This window comes from Lepisosteus platostomus, chromosome 18, assembly GCF_059453375.1.
Source record: "Lepisosteus platostomus isolate fLepPlt1 chromosome 18, fLepPlt1.hap1, whole genome shotgun sequence".
Taxonomy (NCBI): domain Eukaryota; kingdom Metazoa; phylum Chordata; class Actinopteri; order Semionotiformes; family Lepisosteidae; genus Lepisosteus; species Lepisosteus platostomus.
The window spans coordinates 9808791-9836702 of NC_142628.1; the positions used below are offsets into that span (position 1 = coordinate 9808791).

Here is a 27912-nt window from a genome sequence, read left to right on the forward strand (position 1 = left end):
GCAATCCTAAATGTTTGTTCCCTATTTATTTCTTTTACTATTTTCCTTTTTAACCCATTTCTTGATTCAAACAAAACAGACACAAATAAATATTTTAACTCCTGAAGGGACATTTGACCTTAAGACTTGTTGAGTCGGCCATCAAGCATTTTTTCTGTATCAATGGACGATCTGGATAAAAGGGGGGGGGGGGGGGGGCACGAATTAAAAAAAAATTGAGTTTTTTGTCTGGCAAGAGCGGTTATATCATGGAAAAGAGCATTTTAAGTATCAGTTCAGCAGCTGGGTTATCAGTGTCGGCACAGACGCCGGTCTCCCTCCGGAGTTCCAGTCGTCGGTCTCTGGTCAGGTGACAGGGCCGCTGCAACCGCGTGCCGGCAGGTGGCTCGAGCCGGAGGACGGGACCGGACGGAAAAGCGCCCAGGACGCCGCCAGTACAGTAAGGCGAACTCTCATCTCCTCGGGGTTTAGTTTCCTGACTTTTCATCGGGATGCAGACGTACTGTATCAACCAGTCCCATTTCTGCTTTTTTTTTTTTGGGGTGGCCACTGTAATGTTTGTAGATATGGTAACCCCCCAATATTTTGTTACCGTTTGAGTTCCTGTAAATGCTGCTAGAACGAATAACACAAAAGGGGAGACTGCGAAGGTTGAGCTTTTATGAGCATTTTCTTGTTTGGATAAAATTGGTATTAACAATGTCCGTGAAACGTTAAGTGACATTACCATTCTGCCTATTCTAAACTACTTTATGACGTTTTGGGCTTGGCACTTCTCAGATTTAAGAGAACGTGAAAGACTCACTTTGAAATCGGTTGGTTTTGAAGACGAACTCGTAACGTTGTCTCAGTTCCAGCGAATGACTGTAATTTAAGCATGAATATATTGTAGATCGCTAGATGGCACCAAAACACATTCGTGTTAAAATAAGCCTTGAGAAATTTCCCGTTCACTGTTTCGGACGATTGGATAGTTGACGTGGAATATACATGTATAATCTCTGACATATTTTTACACCGAGTGTTTAAATATTGAGATTTTTTAAAATTGTCTAGGTACGCCTCAGCATTATTGTAATTCTTGTTGTATATATAAAAATATTGAACTATTTGCTTTACAAGTCTGTATCAGGGTAACTCTGAAGTAACAGATTAATGACATTTCTTTAAAAACATTTGATTGTGACAAGTGACTTAGTGCTTAGTCTGTGTCTCAACACTATCTCCTACAGTGTGGGACTTAATTGCTCACAAATAAAGGTTCAAACAAAACCTTTACTTTTTATCATTTACTTAAAATCCTAATTTTGTAGGTCACAAGATATCATAAATTAGCTTTGGCCAGTCTTAATTTTAAAGTGTTAACATTAAAACCCCCCATCAAATCCTTTAAATTTGTTTTACAACCATATCAAATATCAATTTTGGGATCATTTCAGAAAGTTATTTTATACATAATTAACATTTTATGGAGGCATTTGTTTTAGATGTATTAACCTAGTCATTTGTTGGATTTTATTTGTAGCGGTGCAAATAAAGTGCACAAGAGTGTAAAAAATGCATTGCTTGATTTTTGTTTTAGAAATGAACCTCATTAAAATTGTTTTTATTAAAAGTTTGATATATCATTTGAAATTAAGATTATTTTAGAAGTAACTGTTGTTTCTCGTAAACTTTAACTGAGTGTTTGTCAGTGCCTTTATAAAACCCCATTCCTTGTCTCAGATTGTTATGTTATACGTATTTACAATCAACTGTTGTGATATGTAGTTTTCAGAAATGTGATTAAATGCATATTATTGTTAGCCCAGGGCACTTGACTATTGCCATTTTTGCCTTCATTACATTACTGCACTATACAGCCTTATAATTCATAAAGGTAATACAGACATCATGTTGCTGATAGAAATTATTCAGTTTTATGGATGGTGTCCTTTTAATTTTGCCTTTCATGGATTATAAAATTGTTTAATATCTGCTGAAGTGAATCACTGGAGAAGCAAATAAAGACATTGGCCTCAGGTCACAATGTCATTTGTGATAGTAGCAAATTCTAACAGGATCATTTATTCCTGTACATGATTGATAACAGCATGGGTTAAATGGAGAAAGGTTCCCTTCTATTAAAGGATCATCTTGAGTGAAGACCTCCCACTTAAAAGTCAGGCATGATGAGGAGACAAGAGACTATCTACAGGTCAAATTAAATAACTTATATAATTTAAGCAGAATGACAGTGCAATTTGTCCATTCTGTGTTATTACTCTGACCCCCATTAGACTTAAAGGCCAGCCTCCTTTCCACCTTGAGGAATTTAAGATGTAACTTTCAAAGTATATTAAAATATTAATGTCGCCAAAAGGATTGTGTAAGACAATTTTCAATTTTTATTAAACAATTACACATGAATTCAGTAATTCATGTGTAATTATTTCAATAAAGATTTCAGTAAGAAGAGTTCTACTGTATTTTATTGTAAACAATTGAACTACTTTTTGTGTGATGTGGATCTGAGTGCTTACTTTAATTGTTTATTGACAACCTCTTTGTCTACATTATCACATGTGCTGTAAGTGAATAGAGCAAGTAAACAGTGAAAGTAATCAAAAACAATTAAGCTATTTACGTTTATTCTAAAAGTATGACCTGAAAAAAGGTGTTTTTGAAAAGAATAATCCTGAAATTCTTTCATGCAGCGGTCTTAAAAAATGTCAGGGACACCCTCAGAAGTCATTGCATCTGATTGTAAAGAACACCGTGAGGTAATTTTGGGCCAAAAAGACTCAGAATCATTCAAAAGGGACTCAGTGGAGTTCCATAAGGTTTCTGGAAATGGCTTATCTCTGGCTTAGGTGATCCACTAAAAACTCTAATGCACTTAATTAAAAATATTTGTACTTGACTTATTTTAAATTTGATATTATTTTTTTAAAACCAATTTTTAACATTTGTTAAGATTTATGAGCATTGAAAGTTTCAGTTAAATATATATTTTGTGACTGCCTAAGATACTGCATTTTTATTTATTGGCAGTTTTATTTATTTTTATTTTATTCTATAGTTTACCCTCTATTGCATGTTTTGAGTGGGTTTAATTATAATGCAAGTATAAGAAATGTTTTTATTTTAGGAGAAGGACCACAAGACAGAATCAGACTATTTGAAGGCTGAGACTTCATCACCATTCAGCCTTCAGGAGTCGGCAGATGCAATCATTTCTGTCCATATGTTAGAATGTAAAACAAGTCTTCTTGAAGCCGTTGAGGAGTTACGCATCCGCAGGGTAGGGATATCAGTATGTCTGTTGCTGATTTTGTTCAGGTTTAGTTAGTATTAAAAAAGACTACTTTTAATTAAATACTTCATGTTATAGAACAAATTAAATGTTTCTGACTGAGTACACATTGTACTGAGTACACACTACTGAGTACTTCTGACTGAGTACACACTAAAGAAAAAATTGAATTATATTCATCCTAAACTATGAAATAAAAGAATTCCAGCTGAAACTGTTGAAGATTTAAAAATTGTATTCTTGAAAATATGTAAATTAGTGGCACTAAAATATGAATTGCTCTACTACTAGATTCATTCTTTTACCCATATGGTGTCATGATTGCTTACCCTATTCAAGTTGACAAAACATGCTTAATCAGTGACATCCAGCTAATTTCTTCCTGTGTTTTGTTTAATTTTTGCTCAGTCTCTTTTTTTTCTCTTTGTGTGATGATTCCCTGGGAGTTGCATTGAAACTAAAGGTCTCTGTTTGGCAGAGTCAAGAGAAAGGGAATGTAATTTCGTAGGAGGCACATTATGAGTTTTTAGAAGTGGGTAAAAGAACCTAGCAGCACTTTTTGGTCATCTGGACATAAGCCAGCTGTAGTCAGTCTTCACATCAGTTTAGGGTCATGAAGCAAGGACCTGACCAATTCTCATACTGGCTTGTAAAACAGCCCCCTGAAGCAAACACTTTAAAACTGGTGTGACATGTTTTAAAGGTTATAATAAATAAATAATCTTTAGAATCACTCCACTTTTATTGTTATGATCATGTAATTGTAAAAATACATTAAATCACTGTGCTCCTCAGGCATGCCATAAAACAACACTTTGAATTTTTTTGTTTTATTGGTCTGGGGTTAAAACCTGATGTCTGACCCAACATTAGTTCTTAAATGGAACCACTTTCCTTCTTCTTTTTTTCATTAAAGTGAGAGTGACTAAAAAAGGTTATGATTTCATATCACGCATGTGTAATAGTTTTTATACAAAGGCGCAACATAACATTTTAAGTGGAAGTTAAAGAAGACTTTTAAATGAGTATTTGGAAAAACAATATGATGAAGCACTTTAAGAAACCAACATTAAAATAACTAGCACGCTGAAGCAGTTCAAAGCTCAGGACACGTGTCGCACATTAATATTATTCAGCTAGTACTCTATGTGTCTTGTATAATTATTTTAATTATATGTATTAATACTATAGTTATAATAATTTATAATAATATTTGGGTTACTTTCATAACTTAGACATATTTGTACGAGAATGATTTTAAAATGAACAGTAATACTCAGACCAATATTTTATTATGCTGATATTATTTTTTAAATACTTTGGTTAAATTATGTAGAGTAAATGTAAGTACAGTATATTTGGTATTTTGGAGGATCTCTTGCCATTTTAAAAAGTGACTATTTACAGTGCAATAAAGGAAGGGTCAAGGTCTATGTCAAGCTTGAGCTTGTATACAGTACAGTAGGTCTAACTGAAGCTGTCAAATTGAATCCCAGAAAAATCTGGGTTAAGATCAGGCAATGCACATCTTAATACAACAGCATTTGGTTTACAATGCAGGTGTAAGAAAGCTAAAATAATCCAAACACTCATCATGCCATGTTCTTGTACTACAGCAACATCCTGTGTAAGAGTTGCATTATTATGTTGATTTTGGCTAGCTAGCCTTTTTAATGTATTATACAGTTATGGTACTCTACAGGGAAATAGCAAAATTATATAACACAAGTTTTAGCATTCAAAAGGTATGTGCCTTGGGTTTTAACTTATTGTCTAACTTGTGACACAGTAGATCTCCCTTTGTCCTAAGATTTACTGAGATAACCAAGTTTAATGACCGCTTTACAGGGCAAAAAAAAATCCATTCATTATTTTATTTCGAACTGTTAACTGCTTTATCTAGTGTGCAATTCTTCTGGAAATTGCCATGCTAGTAGCACACTTTAATGGGAACTTATAAATAAACTGCATAGGCCAACTCCTACATACATATAAAAAAAGTCACAAGATGTATAAAGCAATTGACTTTTACCTACCTTTGAGGAATGAAGGAGGATAAGGATGCTCTTGTGTTAATATCATACCTCTGATATACTACTATTTCTTATAGTTGCTGATATAACAGGTGTGTTATAATATAAATTATATACTCTTCCTATGTCTTGTAATTTAATGTTGTTTTATCTCTAAGATTGAAATTGTATTTATGGGAGAGAGATTTGCTTATGCAGAGATCTTGCTGGAAAAGAACCTGTTGTACCTGGATTACTCCTGTAATCTGGTATTTAGAGTAACTTTTCTAAGGGAATTGCTTTGATTGGCAGACTGTCTTTGGATATAGTAGTCATGATACATACTTATAATATGAAGAAATTAACATGTTAAGGATTAGATAATACTAATATAAAATGAAATACTCATGTAGACCAGTCACATTGTATATAATGTATGTTAAAATGCTTAAAATAATTAAATCCAAATAGCATAATACTGTTTAAAACTATACATTATAATTATACAATAGGATATAAATATAATAAGCAGAGTTTTTGTGATTGGTTGCAAATTGATTTCCTTTTCATTTAGGATGCCGAAACACGTTTTGAAGACCAAATTAATAAACTTGTGCTGGAAAAACAAGAATTAGAATGGGAAAAGGTATGTGTACTATTTTAATAGACACATATAAATAAACATTATTTTGTGGAAAATATAATGCTAAATATTATAATAATAACTTTAGAATGCAGTTTTGTAAGTGTATTAAAGTATGTTGTGAAAGCTGTGAAGAGCCTAAACACAACATTCTATCTTCACACTCAATTACTAACTTTGATCACTCCAAATATACTTAGATTTAGACATAAATCTTTATTAACCTAAATACAACCGTTTTCATAAAATAAGTAATCCTCGACAGGTAAGTCCACATTCTAAACTGATGCGAAAAGGAGACAACCTTTTATGCACACATACATTTAAATTCATGAAAGAATGCTGGACCATTCTTGAACCTGCTAGTTCTTTTGTTTTGCAGTCTATATTTAAGTGTAGTGTTTTGGTTAGTCACATGAATGTGGTCAGTCTGATCCAGAAAGTTCCCATCTTGAAAGCTATCAAACTTGACTGGGGGCTGTTGATATTATCATATTACCCTGGCCTGTAAAGGTACTACCAGCATCTTATCTCCCTCTATCTAGTCACAATTCAGGTACAGTCATGCCATGATGGAAAAATTAAAACAATCAGCCTGCATATTCATACCCACCACAAAGCAATATTTTATTATTTAAGTAGATGAAAACAACTGGTCACTGTGACAGTTAATACATCATTGCACTAGTTCATTTTTGCTAGTTTGTTGATATTTATTTCTCTTTCCTTTTGTTTTTTGCTTTATTGTAGTTTTTATAATGCTTTTATACATACCTGTAGTACACACAACCTCTCCACTAAGTCAGTGGATAAAATTAGTTTACTTTGCATACATATTTTATATTCTATCATTTGATTTGTGACTGGCAAACTGGGAAGGACAAATGCTTCACAGATTTTGTTCTTAACTGCTGTTTTTTTAGGATGGCTGTCTGCCAATTCTCATTTATCCTTTTTCAGCATCTTGAAGGAGCATTAACAATATAAAAATATATGCATTGGTACCTGTCACACATGGTTTCCTGTGGCCCTTGCATTCTTGTGATCAAAGCATCTGAAGTCCCAAAATAGTTTTCAAGTTTCTTTTTGTGATGCTTGTGTCAGCTCTTGACAGTTCAGTCTTTGATATACCCAAGTATGTCAGGACTTTTTCTAAATAGTATTTGGGAATACTATTCACACCTATACTGGAATAGTTTTGGAGAAGCTATTACCTTATTTCTCTCTTATTGCTAATTAAAATTTCAGTTTGTTAATTGGTAAATGGCAGATTTATAAATATTTCAATAACTATTTATTAAATATGTAAGTGTTACACATAAATATTCAGGTGATACACATACCTAAATCTGATTTCTTCATTAATTCAGGAATCCCTTCAAAATCAAACAGATACTTTAAAAAGTCAGCAGACAGATGCTTTAACTGCTCTCAAGAAAAAGGTATTGTAATGATAACGTTTTCATTTCTATATTCATCTTAAAGTAACAACATTGTTTTTCTCAAACATTATAAAATCCATATCATTCTGTTATTAAAACAGGAATTTAATATACTGTATTGTTGTATTACATTATCTTTCAGAATTGGCTGTTTATTATAGTTATATTTAACCTGTGCATTATAATATTAGATTAATTTATTATGCTTTGACAAATATTCTAAACGCTCATAAAAATAGTTTCAGGCAAGAATCAGAGGAATTGAAGGAGAGAAGGTACAGTGAACTTTTATGTATTGTGTATTGTTTGACAGTAATCATATAATGGTAATATATTTTGTACTGAATATTATGTCCATAAGTACAAATTTATTTTTTATTTTTTGTATCGTAACATTTAATACGACACTTTTCTGTATTGAAAAATGTTATTGTTTTATTACATAACGCAGTTTTATTTATTAAAGTATTAATTACTGTATATTATGGATACAGTAAAACATTTAGGTATTGTTTTGCATTCCTAATAATTTAATTATTGATTGATTATAAAAAGTTTGTATGAATATTGTTTTAATGTTGCTTTATATTTAAAGGGAAAACATCAACTAACAACAGAATTAAGGGATAAAGAGATCAACAGTCTCAAGGAAGAGCTTAAATCACTGCAGGTAATGTTTCTGGACAAAATGTATGTGTTACAGATTTATTAATGATTTTATGCTTGAGTTTACTACATCAGCTCCAAATGTGTTGTGTCTCTGCAGAGACAAAGAACATTCATATGATCTTATATATAGTTGACCTTTTTTGGTCTTTTTATAAGAATGGCATAGAAAACATGATGTATAGGATATATCTTATGGTCTACTGCAAATGATACATTGGTGAGAAGGAGTATTAACTGCTCTTCTGGCCTTTTCTAAGTAAGATAATGGAATTTTTATATTAAGCTGTATTAATGCCTATAGAAATGATATAGCCTGACACAAGCCAACACATGAGGTCACCTGAACACCAAGCTGAATATTTTAGTTTTTTCTTTCCAGTCACTGATTTCATTACTTTTATTTTCTTTTAAGACATTAAATGCATTTTTATTTCAAGACTAAAACATACCAACTGTACAGTATGTCAGGAAATGCTCTGATTGTATGATATGCATAGATTAATTATCCTTATGTACACTTGTCTACTCTTCATGTTTCACAGTTAGAAAAAAATCTCTCACATCTACGTAAAATAACGTCTTATTTTGATTTTGAAATGGAATTTAAAAAAGAGAAGCCATTGTCATTACAGTGTTGCTTTTAGAAAAGTTTAGTTCGAGTTAAAGTGTCTAAGAAATGTCATGTGATTCTGTGAGGAGTCCTTAAATACACGGAAGGGTGTCAGAGTTAGGTCTGAAGAGTACAGATGTAATACAAAGTAAAGAATAATACAAATAGAAGTGATTTCTATTATTCTGCATAAAACTTCTGTTTTATTATTGTTTACAGGTGTTCAAGTTCAGTTTGCAGAAGAAACTAAGTGAACTGGTAAGGACTCCAATTCCACATATTGTTGACAGAGAAGAGTGGGAGTTAGAGGAGTATAACAAGAAGAACAAGAAAGGGACTGGCTCATCAATAGTAACGGATAGGGAGTATATGACACTTGGACCTCAAGCGCGACAGATAAATATTACTATTAAAATTCTTTGATAACATCACATCACACTATAACCCTCATGTTGTTAAAAATGTTTGGAAACAACCAAATGAACAATGACAGAAACCATGCATACAATATTATTGACTTACCATGAAGTAAAATAGTACTATTAGCTGAAATACTCTAATGTACATACTGTATAGTTCACTCAACCTGCAAAAGTATTATTATATATTGATCGGATATTTAAAAAAAGAGAGTTAGGTTATTGTTTTCTTTTAGCTAAGAATGGAAAAATAGTAATAATTTAAGAATATTTTTGTTTTTGTTGTAAACTATTTAAGTTTTTCTCAATCATGTGTTACTTAAGTTGCATTTTACAGGAGCAGAAACTACAGTTGCAGACTCAAACCAAGGACAATCACCTAAACCAGATAAGCGAAGCTGAAAAACGTTTTGAAACCATTTCTCGTCAGTGTGTTATGGTTAAGCAGTTTCATGAGAAACTAGAACAAAATGGTATGTATTTTTGTTTTTCTAAGTTTAATTGTTGTAAGAGTTTAGTATTTAGTACCTAAATAAAGCAAATGACAATAATCTTTCATTTCATTCATTTAGAATGTTTGAAATAAAGTAACTAAACTAAACAAATCTAAAAATATAGTCCACATTAAGAAAAAGTAAAAGCTGTCATGATTTATTTTCAAAATTACATTATTTTATATTTTGCACATATTAGGTATCTTACTGTGCAACCAAGTTTTTTGCATCTATTAACAACTTGTTGAATGATTATTATCTTATGATGTTTTAAATTAAATATAATTATTTATTAAGAAATACTACTAATAAAGTTGAGAAGTCTTCTTGGTTAGTATTAATTTAAAATATCAAAGGTGGGAAATATTCAATTATCAAAAAGGGTACTAGAAAATTTTATATTTCTTTATTTCTTTAAGGGAATAGAGGACAGTTGTGTTAAAATAGACCTTTAAATTGGTATTATTTGTTTAACTAGTAAGAAGATAATTCCTTGTTTTTTGTCTATTAAGAATAATTGCTGTGTTTTTGTTATAATAGCAGTACTACATTTCAAAGTAAAATAAAGGTTGGTGGTTTGTCAGAGTTATTGTGCCTTAAGTACAATGTGTGATCGTTTTCTCATCATTTGTCAAGGATTAATCTGTAATAACAAGTACTGTATGTAATATTTAACAGTATATTTTTAAGCAATAAAAAATATGTTGTTAATCTGTATCTGTTTGATTAAACAGTAGGATTTAGACAAAAGCATATCATCGCAAAATAAAATGTTTAAAATTTAATTTTTACAAGCTATTACAAAAATGCCATCCCCCAGCCTTGAAATTCAGTGGTTTCCTGTCTTCCGTATGTCAATATTGCTATCTTTTTTGTAGGAACATTTAAAGTGATGTCTGATAATGCTGTACTTTATTTAAACAACAAAGCAACATTTGTGATTGAGGGAAACTTTCTTTTATGCTTAAACCCATTTTGAACTTAAAAAAATGTCTTTCAGTTGAAGAAGCAATGAGGCTAAATAAAAAACTTACTCTTGTGAATTACAATCAAGAAGCCACCATATTCAGATTGAAAAAGGTAAAAACATCTGTAGTAAATGTACACTTGTACAGTTCCAATTTGTGTATTGCATAGTTTGATCAGTTGTGTCAGTGTACTGCTTTATATGTCTGTTTTTGCAGTAGCTGTCATGTTTGGGTAGTGTTATTTATGATTCTTCTATGTCTATGAGTTGTGTTGGCAACTTAATTTCCCCCTTGGGTATTAATAAAGTGTATCATGTCATATCATATAATTTCAAGTAAAATAACATTTCATCATGCCGGTTGTATTCAGAATTTGAAATTTACAGAAGTACTTTCATACTGATACAGCTTTTAATAGGTGGTCTTTCCGACCAACACCTTCACACCTTCCAGCAGCTCTTAATTGCTGGCACTGAGCCTTGACGTATTGCAGACATTGCCTTCCTATTCATATACTACAGCCTCACCCGGAATTGGGTGCTCTATGATACAACAGACCAAGACACTTGAATGATTTTTGTATTATTATTAGAAGAAACTTTTTAGAGCTAGTAAAATATTTATTCTTCTGATTATGTACTAATATCCATGTAATGCAATGTTGAATGTGTCATACACAGTCTAACAGTACTCCCTGTTGATATTACATTTTTATGTTAAGCACTTCAGATGAGATCCTTTGAGAGTATGTCTCAATTGGATTCTTTTTGTAGACTCACAGAGTGTTTCATAGGAATAAGATTTGATCTTCCAGGTCTGGTCTTGGATGTTCCACATATTATTGCTCCATGGCACAGGTATCCATAGTATGATAAATGATCAATCTTTAATTTGCCTACTGTATTCCATTCCTTCTATCTGCAATGCATTCAACTTGAAATGAAAAAGTGCAATGATGTATCTATCAGACATACGTTGCATTTATCATTCATGTTTTACACTGGTTTATGACTTTGCCAAGAGCATTTGAGAAATTGCTTTGTGATAAGGTTGAATTCCAGTTTCCCAGAGAAAAGTTAAACAGACCAACCTGTGTTGCCAGATAATGCTATTAGTGTTACAAATACTAAGTTCCCTATGATGGCATCATAAAGAATTCTTGATACTATCTATGAGCAGCATTCATAACTTCTGTTATTTGTCTGAGTGAATGTCAGTGTTCTGAAGGAGACAGGGATATGAAACAGACAACACTGTAGTAGTAAGGGAGAGGTGGGGGAGAAGGGCAGAATATCTTCAAATGTGAGTTTCAATAAATTGTCATTAGAAGAGATCAAAGCATGTAATATTTAATTGCTACACCTTGCTACATTGCTTGAAAATATATTGAGAAAGAGGGTTATTTATGAATATTAAAGGTATTGAATGAGAGTACTTTTGTAGATAAGTTCCTGACTTTCACCAGGCCTCTTTAAAATATTGCTCTGAATATAGAACAGAATTGTACTTACCGCCTTCCATTTTTTTACTGTTAATAAAAATGTCAATGGTTGAAGTTTATTACTGTCAGTTAATTTAGCTAACTTTCTCAACCTATTGTCCTGTAAATGAATTTTAAGATTTCACATTGTATATAATGTCATTTTGTCTCATTTAGGATATTGAGAAACTCAATAAAGAGCTAATTAAATCCAGAGTGTCATCTCATTGCAAAAGGGGAGATGAAAGCATGCATCGCACATTACAGGAGCAAGAGATACAGCAGCTTCAACACAAACTTCTTGTGGTAGATGACTTTGATACTGGAGAATACTATTTGTAGTTACTACATTATTTTAAAATATAACTTTTAAATAATATCTGAATACTGTAAGTATTTTTTATGTTTTACTTAAACAGAAAATCTATAGACATGCTTGTAATTTAAAGCTATTGTGTGTGGATTCAGTATTAAAGATGTTTACATTAGTGCAGTATGTACTGTATATTTTTTAAATCATTTTTCAATTCTAAATCTTAGAAGATACAGAATGCTGGACAAAATCATTTATTTTTAAAATAGTCATTTTCATGAAGTATGTGTATTTACCTATATGTTTATTTCTGAAGGAAACAGAAATGACCAAAAGGCTGACTAAAGAGAATGCCACCATACGAGAAGAAAAACAGGTGCAAATTGAGACAGCTTTTGTCCTGGAAATGAATTTTGTAATTTATTTTAATGATTATGTATATCATGTGCTTTAACTTCTATTTTGCAAGCATTAAAAATATCATTTATTTTGCAATCTAAACTATAAGATTCACAGCAATAAAAAGGGATAAATTGTTCAGTACTGTTCTACTGCAGCATTATATGTCATTAATATACATTCTCTGTTTGCTGCTTGTGTTCAGGAGGTTATGAACTCCCTAAAGCATGCCCAGCAGCTGCTGCAACGACAGACTGAGGCAATTGGTAGAGTGGAACTGGAGTTGAATGCTCAGAGAGAGGAACATCAGGTCAGGGTCTTTAAATGTTCATTTGTCTGTGTCTGTCTCAGATAATAATGAAATGAAGTCTTTATTGGCAGAAGCTATTCTACAAACTCACGTAAACATTTTTTTATTTTTTTTAAACAAAGATTGTGTTAAGGAATTTTGATGTTTTTCATGTCTTGCTTTAGAAGGAAAAAGAGCTGAGTTTTCCATTTTTTTTCATTCAGATAAGCACAAATGAAGGTTTATTTCCATAAACAGTAATAGTCAATGCATTTTATAAATGTTTGTTGTTTTTTATGTAATTTGACATGAGTTTAAGCTATTTTAAATTTTAGAAATGGCATAAGCCTATGCCTCTTGTCTTTAACAAATGGCTTCTCTAGTGATAGGGAATGACTACTTCATTGTTCCTCAGATATTGACAGCAATATAATGAAACTGTCAGATTAAGTCAGTGGAATACTAGTTTGTTGCTGATGAAAAGGAAAACAGTGCTTCATTAAAAATAACTGGTGGTGATGGATTACAACTGTTTGCCATTAGTTTTGAAAACATTTTAACAACTTTTTAATATTTTAGGTTTTTGCGAACTGTAAAATTGAATATAACAGATAAAAATACTGCTATTGACTTATTTGATTCTTTAAAAAAAAAATCTCAAGCTTTAATGTTAAAGACAGTATGAATTTGTCCTGTGCAGTGTTTACCGGATATATTTATGTGAGGATTGAAGTAAATGATGTAAAGCAGCTGCACATAAAATGGCATAGCATTATATATCATTTTATATTGTGCATTAGGAGGCATGAACTGCAACTGAATAATAGCAAGTGTTTTTAATCCTCCTTCATAGCCTTTTCTTCTTTATATCCTCCTACAGGTTTCTGTTAGCTGAGTTAAATGCACATTTTTACTAATTTATTGAAATTATTGTTAAGATGACACATCCTAACTGATTTGTATGAGGCCCTTTGCACGTTTAGAATCCTTCGTCCAAGCTAACTAACACATAAAAATTCATTATTGTTGTATTAAAAATTTCTTGGGTGATTAATTTTATTGCAGGCCCTTAAAAGAGACAATGAACTGTTCAGAGAGAAGATCAAAGAAAAAGAAGACAAATTTATCAGTCTAACAGAGGAATGCCAAAATTCTAAAGCAATTTGGGAAAAAGAGGTAGAGTTTGAGAAGTATAATAGTACTCATCATTATTTATAGCTGTTGTCCTAACAGATCTTAAAACATAATTATTTTTTTGTGTTTAGGGTAAATGTAAAAAAAGGTTATAATAAAAATAGTGAAGATAATGCTATATGATAAGTATTTTAACACCATTCTCTTTCATACATGTTTTATATGTGATTGTTTTACTGAGCAGCAGATGAGATTACAGAAGAAAATCCAGCAAACACAGGAAAAGCTCAGATCTCACAAGGAAGCATATGATTATCTCCATGAGCAGCACAACCAGCTATCATCCTGCAGTGTCCAGCAAGCAGAGCAAATACAAATGCTAAAGGTAGTTTTGTATTAGCTTGTGATTCATGTGTGTGAAACAATGGAAACAGTATTTAACATTTTTACTTCCAACAAACTAGATTTATTTTTTAGTCATTTTGAACTGATATCCAAACAAAACAGGTTTGGATGTCAGTTCAAAAGTTCACTTGAAAGTCCTGCCAATAGAAAAAGTTTGTGAACTCTGAATCTGGGCTTCAAAGAGGAGGAAGAGATTTTCAATGAGCAATGACATTAGACTGCAGAATCACTGGTGGACACTGGCCAGAGTTCATCTCCTAAAGAGCCAGATGTGAACAGTGGCCTACAAAACACGTGTTACATTTTTAGGCCATAAAGGTTTAATGACACTTCTCATATAAGAAATTCACAAGACTTTACACCAATCTCACTGCAACTTATTTACACTTTTAACAAATACAGTATATGCATGCAAGTCAATTTTTACCTCATATTTCCTACTTCGGAAACGTGCTATTCTTCATGTTTACTGTGTAATTTATTTTTCTCAACCCTGACAGCATAATTTAAAAGTTAAAGGTTTCAGCGTTGATGTAAAGCCCAAAAAGCACAACGGCTCTGATAATGAGATTAAAGAAGTGTGTGCTCCAAGACATGAAGTAAACTCACCTTTAATAAATGATTCCCAAAGTAAAGCAGTTGTATTACAAAGCAACAATACGCAGAGTTTACAGGATATTGATATTGAGGAAAAAAACATTATTGAACGTTTCAAAGGTAAGCAGGATGATTTCACTTGAAACTAGAAGAACTGGTTTTCTAGTTCAGTTTTTTATGATGTAATTTTGGTACTTATGTTTTAAAGTTTAGATTTTAATGTCATGATGTTCCAATTAATATAGTACAGCAGAAAGTGTACTTTAAGAAATAAAATAAGATAATCTGGCATTTGTATATTCACCCTTCTACTCAAACACACATGGTAAATTACTGAATTATAAGTGCAAATATGTAGCTTAAAAATAATTCTCTAAATCTGTTTTTTATATATAAACATAATTATCAACTATTCTGCTATTTATGTATCATTTATACATACAGATAAATGTACATTTGCTAGTTCCAAGGAGCCTGCAGAGACAGTGAATGATGAACTTCCAAAAGCAGACTACTGTGTGGTTATCAATGTGCAGACTGATGATGTTTATGCTTCTGGAAGCAAAGACACAGGAGGGACTAAGAACATTTGCTCTACTATAGACCTTGCCAGTACAACTCTCAAGCCACAAGGAAGTCCTGATACTTTGGCAGAAGTCCCAGTTACAGAAACTATGATTTTAGACAGTGCTGATGCATTAGGTGTCTATAGTGCAGATACAGGTCAGCAGACAGACTCCAGCAAACATAAATCTGGCATTGGTGAAAGTCATCTAGTTTATGGTATGCTTGATAAGAGCTCTACAGCGACCACAATGCTTTGCAACAAAGGTGACTTTATAAGTGAGCTACCCAGTCCCAAAGGCAGTTGTGTTTATCACAATGAAGTTGACCCAGTAACTGCACACAAGGACTGTCAGCATGAGCTGGCTGAAGGCAGCCCTGAACTCAAAACACAAGTGGCAGCTAAAGATGATGAAGACAACCAGAAATGTTCAGAATCCAAGTTAAGTAATGTTACAGAAGTTCCTGAAGTGAAAAGTGCTTTAAATGAAATGTATCCAACCCATCTTGTAGCTCCTGAAATTCTTGGTGGGTTTAGGACTCCTTTGCAAAATGACCCTAAACTTAAAAAAATAACATCTCGTTTTATTAAAGAAAAATCTGGATTTAACAGATCTGACCCAGCAGATACCACAAAACGCATAATGACCATACCTCAGTGTTATAGCAAACTGGAAGTCAAGGACCAGATGACAACAGAAACTGATGACAAAAGGGACAAAACACCAAGCAGCCAACCAGCTACAAATGACTCAGAAACAAAACTATCAAATCAGTTAGAAACCATTGAAAAAAGCATAAATTCTGCAACTCACAATCGGTCAGAAAACAAATCTTTGGTCCAGACAGTCACTCCAGATGTTAAAAAAACATGTACAGAGACGGATTCTAATGTTGACAGTGGAAGGGGAACAATATTTGAAAGTGATCAGAGCAGTATATCTCATTCTATGTACAAATTAAATGAAGGAATCCTCCCATGTACTAATTACAGTGAAGCACATAAAAACAAAAGCTTCAAAAAAGAAACCCTCATACCTAGGGCTGAAAAGACCAATCTCAACGAACACCAAGAAGACAGCACAAAGAATGCAAATGGCGAAATATATTTTCCTTCTTCTGACACTATGTTCACTTCTGAAAGCAAAAAAATTAGATCAGCATTTGTGTTAAGACCTTTAAAAAATATACAGTTCCCAACTTCCCAGAAATCCCATGATATTCATTCTTCTGTGAAAGTGGATCAAGATGTTAACAGCCAGACCTCAACACCTTTAATACCATCTTGTTTAAAAAGAGATACTGTTTTGCCTCCTGCATTGCATGAGGCGTCTTCAACTAAAACAAATCCCAAATTGTATCAGGATGAGGACCAAAATGAGAAAGGTAAGAACATAACCATGTTTTACTTACATTAGATGACTTAAGGAATAATAGGTACTGTACAAGATAACATCCTATGTTAGGGTGGTTACTTGGTACCCTGAGATCTACAACTTAAAACTTTTTATAAGGGTTTATATAAGATAATCAAAAGTAATGTATACGGAATTGAATTGCTTAACATGTCAAAATCTCAATTATTTTTAAAAGTAAAATTTATGCTCAGGATTTTCTCAGTGATTGGCAGTTGAAACTCTTTAATATACTATATTTTTTTAAACAACCGCATTGTGTTGAAGAGGTACAGTCTCTCCTTTAAAGGAATCTTCATAGTTCAGTGCTTCTTGAGCTATGAGATCAAAGTATAGATCTTTATATTTTATAGCTTAATGTACAGTACAATGAGATATCAGATTTTATACATGGCTAGAATAAACAGCAGTTTCCTTTTTTTGGGATAAATAGCAGTACATCTTGAGATCAAAGATAGTAAAGGCTTTCTATAGCTGAAAAACAAGCATCTATGGAATTGTATCTTGGCTAGCTCTAAGTGCTGTTGCTACCATTTCCTCTTTGTCATCCAGATTCCCCCACAATTAAAAGGGCTGCTGACATGTTGAATACTTCCAGTATTCATCCTTGCCACAAGAGAGATCCTAGAGACGAGTGGAATGCAATAGCACAGACTTTTTGTGAAATCTCAGCAGAACATGTAAGTTAACAAAAATATTACACAGAAGAGCACAGTGAGCTAATTCCATAGATATGTGATATAGCACCGAACACATCTGGATGGTTTAAGACCCTTTCAATTTTCAAAAAAAATATCAGCAGGGCAAGATGGCAGCATTTTTCACAATTAAGGGTGATGGAGAACAGCGGGAAACAGTCACAGCATATAAATCAAACAGATGCTATCCAGCACTTCGGGGAGCCTGGAGGAGGGGAAAGACAGCTTGTTGTGTATTCCATTGAAAACATTTAATTGCTGGAGAGAACTTGTTAGCATGTTGATTAAACTCTTCCTTTAAAAGTAGTTTGCCAAAAAGCAGTTTAATCAGAAATACTTAGGCCGGTTGCTGTGCCATGTTATAACGTTCAAATCAGCATCAGTCTTCAAAGAAACATAACTAAAGAACCAAATCAGAGTTGAAATTTGTAAGGCTTTTGGAAAACAATGTGAAATAAACCATGTCATTGTTCCTGCCAATGTATTAAGTTTTCCATGGCAATTTAAAAAACGTTTCCACATAATTCAGTGCATTATTAACCCTTTCAAAAAAATCAAGAAAAAGACAAGAACTACAACCTTCTTGTACATCGGAATGTGGATATTTCATCTTGAATAACTGATTCCATGGAGAAATCATGACTTGTTCTGAACATGGTCCTAAAAATGAAAATAGATTGTTTTGACTATTATAGAGGGGAAAAATGTTTGCAGCTTTTCTTGTTTTGTTAATTTAGATGATAAACTAATCTTTAGAACATTTTGTCTATTTACAAAATGTCTATTTTACAGCTGTACCCTATATTTTCTATTTCATTATACAACAAATTAAAATCTCAATTTAAAATGACAAAATCTAAAGTGTAACATGTCCTAGACTTTTTAATTCCAAAACCAGAAGTCATCCAACATCAGTGTTCATACACACGTTGCTTCCATATGACGTCGTACATGCCAACTACAGCAACTAGATGAGGATGGATTACCTAAGGAAATAGTTACCAATGGACGTTTACTTGCCAGTGCCTCTTTACTTCAGTTTCATCTGACACTTGACAATGTCATTCTCCAGTTCATTAGAAGCAGGTGTTTCCAATTGAAAGAAAAATGCTACATTAAGAAATATAACCCCTAATAATTCTCTCACTCACAGGATTAAAAAAACTGTTCTCATTATATAAGTCTTTAATTTTGATCAAACATTTATCATGATTTTTTTAAATGGAGAACAATTTGTGAATCTGAACACATAAATCGGAGTTCTGTCTCTAACAAGATGCCATTTTTTTTGCTTTTGTCTGGTAGAAGACCACTGAGGTTCTAAAGGTTCCAGTTTCTTATAGCTATATGCCTACACCAGCAGTATCCATATTAAAAAAAGATTCCTCCATCAACGTTTATGCAGAGCCAGAAAAAAACACTCCAGCAGCATGTTTAAATTCCACCAACAAACGTAATGATACTTCTGCAATGAGTCCTGAGAGTGTTTCAGCCAAGTCTGATGAAGACCTGGAATTTCAGCAGAGAATTCATGACGAAGTCAGCAAGATACAGAAATTTCTGATTTTAGAGAGACTCAGATGCACAAGGAAACGGAAAACGGATGAAAGAGTAGAGGAAATTCATTAGTGTTATATTGTTCGTTGCTCTGTTGCTATTCCCCTTTAAAACTTTCTCAGCTACAAACCAAAAACAATTTACCAGTTGTTTTACACGTAAGCAGAGAAAAGTCGCAGTTTGATATAAGCAGATAAGGTATGAATTCACCAAAAATTAAATTTACCAACTTTTCTTTGCTTGTTATTGACAAATGTGTTCTGTTACCTTCAACTTTTACACTATTTGCAGTGTTGTTAGTGTAAAGCTTATGTCCTGTTAAATCTTTAAGTCTGTTGCAGCAATGCCAACATTGTCAGAATGTGTTTGTTTCTTCTAAGGAAAACTCATCTAGGACTTTGTAGCATAAAGAGAATTCAGAATTATTCTAGACATGCAAATGTTATGGTAGAACTTTATTTTTCTTCTTCAGATTTTTAATATGATGCTCTAACTTTCATGACCAATAAATTAATCAAAAATGATTAATCTCTTTTTTTATTTTGTAAATATAAAAATGTCAAAACACTGTTTTGAGATTTTATGTTGAAGTGGAGAGGCTGAGAAGGCTGTTTTTCACTGTGTTCAGGTTCTGTTTCCAAGAGTTGAGGCTGTCATACAGTTGCTGCCACTGCTGTTTTCCAAAAGTCCTGTGTGTACTGTGGCTGTAAGAGGAGAGAGATGTACAGGGGAGTCAATGGGCAATTTACATAGACATGAACATACTGCAAGACCGTTTCAAAGCTTTTTAGACTCTTTTAATTTTACCTCTGAATAGTGTTAGTCTGATGAGACCACTGTTTGTAGGCTTTGGATTAGACAAACTTTACTAAACGATCACAAAACTAGACTTATATGCTTTGCTTCACATTCACTCTCAGAAATAGTCTTCTACTAATTTTCAAGAAAATGACAATTATCTTCATTACAATACTACAGAATTGCCATAAGTATAGTTCTATGAAATGCATGAATACATATATATGCTGTATAAAAAAAAGTTAATAAACAGTTTACACTTCAGAAACTATGTATCTCTCTCTTTTCACTATAAAGCTTTTTTAATCCATTTTATAAACATTCTTCAACTGAAAGAATAAAAAAATTCCAGATATACTGATAACATACAGAAGGAAATTTCGTAATGTACAATAGATTGCTGCATTGTTGAAAGGATCACAGCGGCCTTGACCTAGCCACTGAAAACAACACCAGACATTAATATTCTAGTCCTGGCTGGGTCATTAAGGGAAGTGTGCTGGAAAAAAAGGCCGATTTCATTATACTAGCTAATTACATTCATGCCTAAATTTAATAAAATTATGATAAATTACCAGATTTTAATTATAGGCAGCAAATGTCAACACTGCAGTGCCTCATAGTAAATAAGATAAACTGAAACAATGCAATCAAATAGAAGACCTACCTCACAACTACCTTCCGTTGTGTCTGGTCAATTTTGCAATAAACCATCTTAGTTCTTACAGCTAAAAGGAATAAAATGGTAATTCAGTTAAAAAAAGTTTGGCCTTAATTTCATTTGACATATGGTATTATTTACAAGTAAATTACATTGTCATGAACAAATATAGTACTCAAAAGCCACTGTTGTAAGAAACATGAATAAATATTGAAACGGTAGTAAATATTAAAAACAAAGATCACTAAAATTGTCTTTGGTCTAGTGCCAATTCAGTTCCATTAACGGTCTACAAACATCCTGTTTTTAAAGCCAGAAAAGAGATATCTGTAGATTCGGCACTTCATAAAATAATGCAAATACTTAGTATGCTTAGAGAGCATACCATCAATGACAAATGCTTCAACATCATCAGCTCCAATCTGCAGCTCCTGTTGAATGGTATCAAATGATATTTCTTTATTTTCCACTGCCATGCCCATAAAGGTAAGAAGCCTCATCTTGGCCATATTCTGCTCATGTGACAGACCTGAAAAATAATTTACATCATACTTATGGATACGGAAGTCAACAATTTCTTCATAAAATGTCTAATGTAAAATGTAAAATGTATTTTTGTGAGAAATGCAGTAACGAAAACTGCTAATATGGCATGTTAACCAGTGTTAAACAAATGTTATCACCAAATAAGCACCAATGCTTTCGATGTATAGTGAACTATTTTTTTTACAATTTATCCAGTTTACTCAATAAAAACTATCCAATAATCACTAAATGTGGTACAAAGCAGCACAAAGATGCCATTAAAATAAAGAACCTAAAATACAGGTTACTGAAAAATATGTACTGAATTTAAACCATATATACTGCTTCTGTGCAAGCTAATTAGCAGGGAAGATGCGTCTTACTAATTCTATAATGTTAATTAACACTAATGAGGTTCAGGATTTTCATCTGGCAAAAGAGATGTAGAGGGGAAAACATAACTCATTTGCACAGGTGACACCAGTCACTACTACAACTAACTGGACTTAATTGGAATATACAAGCAACAAGAATCAATTAATGCACATTAACCCTAATTAACAAATGCTAATGAACTGCTCATTAACTTTATGTTTTGAAGAGGCCATTGAAACCAGATGGACATATGTTAGGGCGATACAGTTGACAAAATAGGGTGTTGCATTTGGCCTAACTTGTCAAGATGAATAAATAAGTGCTTTATATTGATTTAAACTAACAATTTAAACTGCCTTCAATTTACCCATAAACCAACTGATAACTGCAGCTCAACAACTGGGCTTAGATACAAGACATACAGAACTGACTGCTATTCACTTATAATTAAGTTTTAACACTGTATTAAGACTTTGTTTGGACTAACTGCTGCAGCATTTATATTTGACCAAGAACATTAAATTAAATAGTATGACAATTCTATTATTAGTTTCTGGCAAAAGATTTTTAAAATACTACCCTTGATCTATAGAGCAAAATATTTTGGGTTTATTACAGCTGTAAATGGAGTATCCACAGTATTTCCAGTAACTAAACTGTTGTCATCAAAAGGGTTCTGTACTCTGATAAAGAGAAGGGATGAGGGTAATCCAACTGTAAGCTCACAAAGAAGCATATAATTGCGATTTCCTGTGTTAAATATCTTTATAACTCCAAAATGCACACTGCACAAGGTAAAACCATTTGCCCATCCACAATCAATCTGGATGTTTGGTCTATTCCACTCTCTTGAGGTCACTAAAAATCAAAACACTTACTGATTAATATGTCAAAATGTTAATGCTGTAATAAAGAACTCTTGTGTGCACGAGTGGCTTTGACGGTACCACTGACCCTTATCCTAAGGGGGGGACAATATGGAAAACGTAATTTTAATACACACACTAGATTATGAACCAGTGCTCCTTTGAAACAGTCAATTACACATCAGTATGGGAGTGCCCAAGTGTTAATTACTATTCCTTTTTATATAGTGTGTAAATAAAGAGGCTGCTGACATTAACATTCCATCACTGTGCCTTGAATGCCAAAGCAAATTAGCCAGTGCATTACGTTCCCTACAGGGTCTAATGCACTCATTTAACACTAAAATAACACTCGGTGCTGCTTAGCACATTATTAGGAAACAGGTAAATGGGTACTAGTTCATTTCAATGGCCTAATAGCTTCTATTTTAATTAAAAGAGATAGGATCTTCTAATATTAGAAGATAAGTTAACTTTCAAATTATGCAAGGGTCACACTGTAATATTCAGCCATTGCATGTTCAAAATTTAAAACAATGTAATTCCCTAATGCGCACAATGAAACTAAATTCCAAGAAATGACTTTACAAACGTAAGTGTCACGCAACTCTTTCCAGTGGTTTCAAACACTGAATAGCATGAATCTGGGGCTACTTAATGTCATTTCAGGTAAACGTGTCTAAGAGTATAGCTCATCTTGCCCATGAAATGAGCCCTTGTAGGTTTTTAGCTACATTTGAGCTGTTTAAGGAAAACAGAGTAGCAAAAGTAGCCAGATGTAATCAAAGGGCAGTGTGCAGCTTACCAAGGGAATCGATGAAGTCTTTGTTGTTCTGGTAAAACTTCACATATGCCGCTAGCTTTGCACTTACAAAGATGGTCAGAAGCTAGTGAGGAAAGAAAAACATTCTCACAAAAAACAATATTGAAAACGTCTGCTCTTCTCCACTTTATACTGGGGCGGAGCGGTGGCTCTGTGGTTAAGGATCTGCGCCTGTGACCGGAAGGTTGCCGGTTCAAATCCCGCGGCCGGCAGTGGAATCCTACTCCGTTGGGCCCCTGAGCAAGGCCCTTAACCCTAACTGCTCCAGGGGCGCCGTACAATGGCAGACCCTGCGCTCTGACCCCAAGCTTCTCTCCCTGTCTGTGTGTCTGTGTCTCCATGGAGAAAAGCTGGGGTATGCGAAAAGACGCATTCCTAATGCAAGAAATTGTGTAGGGCTAATAAAGAAACATTATTATTATTATTATTATTATTAACTGCACTGCGAAATGGTTAACCCTAAGTTAAAACTGAAATGGACATTTAGAAAAAGTTCCCCTACTAAAATTTAAAATGACGCAAATAGCAAAGCACAGCAAATAGAAAGAATGGATCAACATTTTCTGTGGTTATTAAGGTCAAAATGGGTAAAGGAGTAAAAAAAAAAAAGATCTGGAAGAAAATTAAAATGGAATTCATTTTGTGCTGTCTTACCAAAAAGATGTGTGATGGTGCATCACACATTGTGCTAGAGAAACACCAGGATTCTTAACTTCTATGTTTTAGCTTAGAGTTTTGACCATTCAGCTTTCATAAAACTGCCTTTAAGTGAAACGTACGAGTGAACCTCAAAGATCTAAGGATCTTGTTCACCACAACATTAACAATATCCACTCTACAGAAAGACATGCAATTTAAAAGACTAATATAATGCTGGATATTTGACCAGTTTAAATATAACTTACCCCTATTTTCCACAATATTAAGAATACCAAAGCGAGTCGTTTTTCAGGATGTTTCATGGCTCAGCCAAATTAAATTCTTCAGACCCACATTACTTTAATATTAAAATAAACATGGTACATCACACTTGTGCTGGAGAAACAAGCCTGTCTTACTCACATCATGAATAAGTTCCCCTTCCAAAAATCGAACTGGTTTCAGGGCCAGGAGGTGATCGAACAAAAATGTGTTGGTATCCTTTAAAGCACGGACAATACATCTAGGGAAGAAGAGGGAAAAGAAAATCACATGGCAGCCAATCTGTTTTGAAAGATTTATTCCATGCTCAAAAAAGAAAGAAAACAACGTTTCGGCTGTGAAGAAGGCTTCACAGCCGAAACGTTGCATTTTCTTTCTTCTCTTTTGAGCACGGAATAAACCTATTACTTGTTCCTTTGCAGCATACACATGCTGACACAGCTACCCACCGGAACTATTTTGAAAGATTATTTAAAGTAACAAAGAACATACTGAAAGTTACCCTGCCCCATTATTCAAAATTCTTCCCATTTGGATTATACTTTAAAAAACAGCCAACAGTGTATACAAATTTGGTGACGATTGTTACAAAATAATATTGCCTCCCTGGAATCGGTACAATGAAAAGTAAACGGGTTCAGTCCCAGGCCAGTAAGCACTGATAGTGTGAACCCAAAGGAATTCTTCAGAATCAAAGGTAAAACAAAAACCAGACGACAGGTGAAATCCCTAAAAATGTCTCGGCAACTTTGATCACTTCAGCTACCAGAACCAAGAGAGCCAGAAGGCCTGAATCACCACCTCTCCGCTGAACTGTTTGTAATATGCATTATTATTATTAAATGTTCATGGTTTAATATATCCTGCTGAGTGAAACCATAAAGCCACTTCAAAAACCCATTTTAAACTCACTTGAATTCCTCTTTGGCTCTACACTAAACACCGAGACAGAGCGAGCCAGGAAAGAGGTGCTCACCTGTGAGCATCGACCCTGGCTTGAGAAGCGTTGTCTTCAGTGTAGCTGCCCAGCAGCTCCACCATGACTTTAGCTGCAGGTTCACTGAGGACAAAACAAACACTAGCATTAAACAGAATAGAAAACGGTCTCCCAGAACAGTGTGGTGCCGATTTACATTCAAATCTACCTTTTTTTACAGTCTACAAGTGCCTCGTACACCAGTCTCAGCAGAGTGTGTTTCTTCTCTGTGGTGAGGTTCCAGTCCGTTATCCATTTTCTGACCTGGCAGAAAGGATAAGAGTAAATAAAGTTGTTTATGTGGAAAAAAAGGGGAAGGCAACTGTATGAAATGGCTTTCATCTTGTCATCCTGTATAAAAAAAACCTCTGAAACTTTTCTCTTGGAAGCAATAAGGCATGACAGGGTGCGACACGTTGTGACTGTTCACCTGATCGAGCTCAGTTGGGATGAAGGCGATCGCATTGCAGGTGGCTGCCACTTTAATGAGGCTGCAGTAGACAGTGTAACGCACCGGGGCGTTCTCATCCATGCCATGGAAAAGATTGCTTAGCCTGTAATTGGACAGAACAGTGGAGAAAAAAAAATTCAGGCTTGAATTCGGGGAAAGCACTGGACAAAATCACAAGACAATTCAGCTGTGACCGCATAACCAACACACCGACAAGACGTGGCGCGGCTCGTAGTGTGCGAGGTCCCTGCAGCTATCTACAACAGTGAAGAACGAGGGGGAACGGTGACTCACAGCTGCATTCGGAGGGAAGGGCGTTCGCCCTCACGGAACTTGACCAGCTTCTCGCACAGGCTCTCGATCAGAGCTTCCTGCTTATCCGTCTCCAGGATCAGGAGCAGAGAGACAATGCTGTTCATCACACTCTCCACATCTTGCGAGAAGACAGAGGGGGCTGTTAATATTTCACCTCCAGACTTCCCTTTGTGACCGCACAGCTCAGACAGAACTCAAACACTAGGAGATGAATGTCATTTCTCAGAAATGAGATGCAGCAGGTAAGACAGGGCTGACACACTGCAACAGATTGCTGAAAATTTGCCAAGACTGATTACTTATGGACAGTAACAGCTGCAGATCTTATACAAAACAAACAAATCAATACAGTATTTATCTGAAATGACCATTTAAAAAAAACTGAAGGCAAAACCAGCCCTGGCACTTAGACTGAGTTGTAACTGAATTTATGGGAAAAAATAACTCCCTTTAGCTAATGAGGTACCTCAGGCTATGCTTAGCAACTGTATCAAAACAGTAACTATCAAAAGTGTTCAATCAAGAACATCCATAAAGTATGACAGCATTCAATATTTAAGAGCACAATGATGAACATAATGGGATAATGGAATGAATGAAATGAAAAGAATGTGGAACGAATCAGTTGTGGCTCTTTATTTGTTCTGTACTTTTCTTTCTACAATTTCAAGTTCCATGAGTATAGGTCCTAGGACAATACTGAAGTGGGCTATGCTGCAATGTACAGAATAAAATCTATAGGTTTTCAAGCAAACGTCATCCTGAATAGAACCAACCTTTGTCGTCATCTTTGAGACAGACATCACATGCTTCTATAATCTGGGCCAAATCCACGTGGAGTCCACCTTCTGAGTTCTCTTCAGAAATCTCAGCTCCTTTAGATTTGATGTAGGCTCTCAGCTCTGAAGCCTGTAAAAAGGACACATGGGAGAGTGCACATTTGTGCCACCACTGGCAAATTCTAATTCAGCAAAACCCCACTAAGGTGGGACAATAAATGTATTTAAACAAATTCACATTACATCTCATTCTATGATCAAGAGCCTTTTACATGAGCTGTAACCAGACAACAACCAAACTGTCAAACCCCGTTTTATTTGGCGTTAATAACAACACGTACTCTTTCAATTCACAATATGCCCAACAGACACCCCCCCTCATGTAGCACCATCTGGTTTCTGCTTTGTCTGAAAACAATGCGGACCAGAGTCAGACGGAAGCAGCTGCAGTCAAAACCCTATTCCAGTTCTATTACACCTCACGGTGAAACAGTCCCATTAGCTGGTTAGCAAAGCGTGAACACTGATAGCGCAATGGTTTCAAAACTGGGGCGTGATGCCCAACTAGCGGCATGTCACTGAAGACAATGAATACCGTACGCCGCCAAGATTCTCTTCGAGGAAGGTGAACGTACAAAAAAAACTTTCACCACTTAAAATTGCAATTTGCTCACAATGATACACAATTCACAGGCATTTACAAATCCAGTTCTTCGCTTTCTGTATAGATGTTGAGACACACGTTAATTTGTTGGCTAAATCTTATACAGCTAGGCCTCAAAGATCATCGGCAAAGCACACAAATAAGACCTTAACGTTCAACCTGCAACTCGCCCCAAACCCGAAGGTCAGATCTGTTTCTAATATACCTGATCCTCCTCAGTAATGTCAATGAAAGCCGGGACACTCATATTGAATGATCTGCTTTAGACCTGATAACAACCACGCCACCACTTCGCCGAGCTGGTCGCCGGAAAGAGAACCTGTCCCCATCAGCCGGCAGGGCTTAAAACTTCCGG

The 27912-nt window shown here is 34.3% G+C and overlaps 2 protein-coding genes across 2 annotated transcripts; one reads left to right on the forward strand and one right to left on the reverse strand.

Moving 5' to 3' along the window:
• The first annotated feature begins 242 nt into the window (after positions 1-242).
• Positions 243-19927, forward strand: ccdc73 (coiled-coil domain containing 73). The gene is made up of 18 exons (XM_088610829.1): positions 243-439; positions 3131-3283; positions 5882-5953; positions 7321-7392; positions 7632-7667; positions 7988-8062; positions 8891-8929; positions 9428-9563; positions 10585-10664; positions 12210-12338; positions 12662-12721; positions 12950-13054; positions 14099-14209; positions 14412-14552; positions 15073-15289; positions 15614-17119; positions 17701-17828; positions 19152-19927. Exons 2-18 carry the CDS (start codon positions 3227-3229, stop codon positions 19473-19475), a joined length of 3288 nt encoding a protein of 1095 aa, XP_088466955.1. The 5' UTR covers positions 243-439; positions 3131-3226; the 3' UTR covers positions 19476-19927.
• Positions 19925-27912, reverse strand: eif3m (eukaryotic translation initiation factor 3, subunit M). The gene is made up of 11 exons (XM_088610830.1): positions 27763-27912; positions 26891-27023; positions 26094-26232; positions 25779-25902; positions 25518-25612; positions 25349-25432; positions 24514-24613; positions 23434-23515; positions 21248-21391; positions 20869-20929; positions 19925-20107 (listed from the first exon to the last, which is right to left on the reverse strand). The coding sequence occupies exons 1-11, from the start codon at positions 27802-27804 to the stop codon at positions 19984-19986; spliced, it is 1128 nt and encodes a 375-aa protein (XP_088466956.1). The 5' UTR covers positions 27805-27912; the 3' UTR covers positions 19925-19983.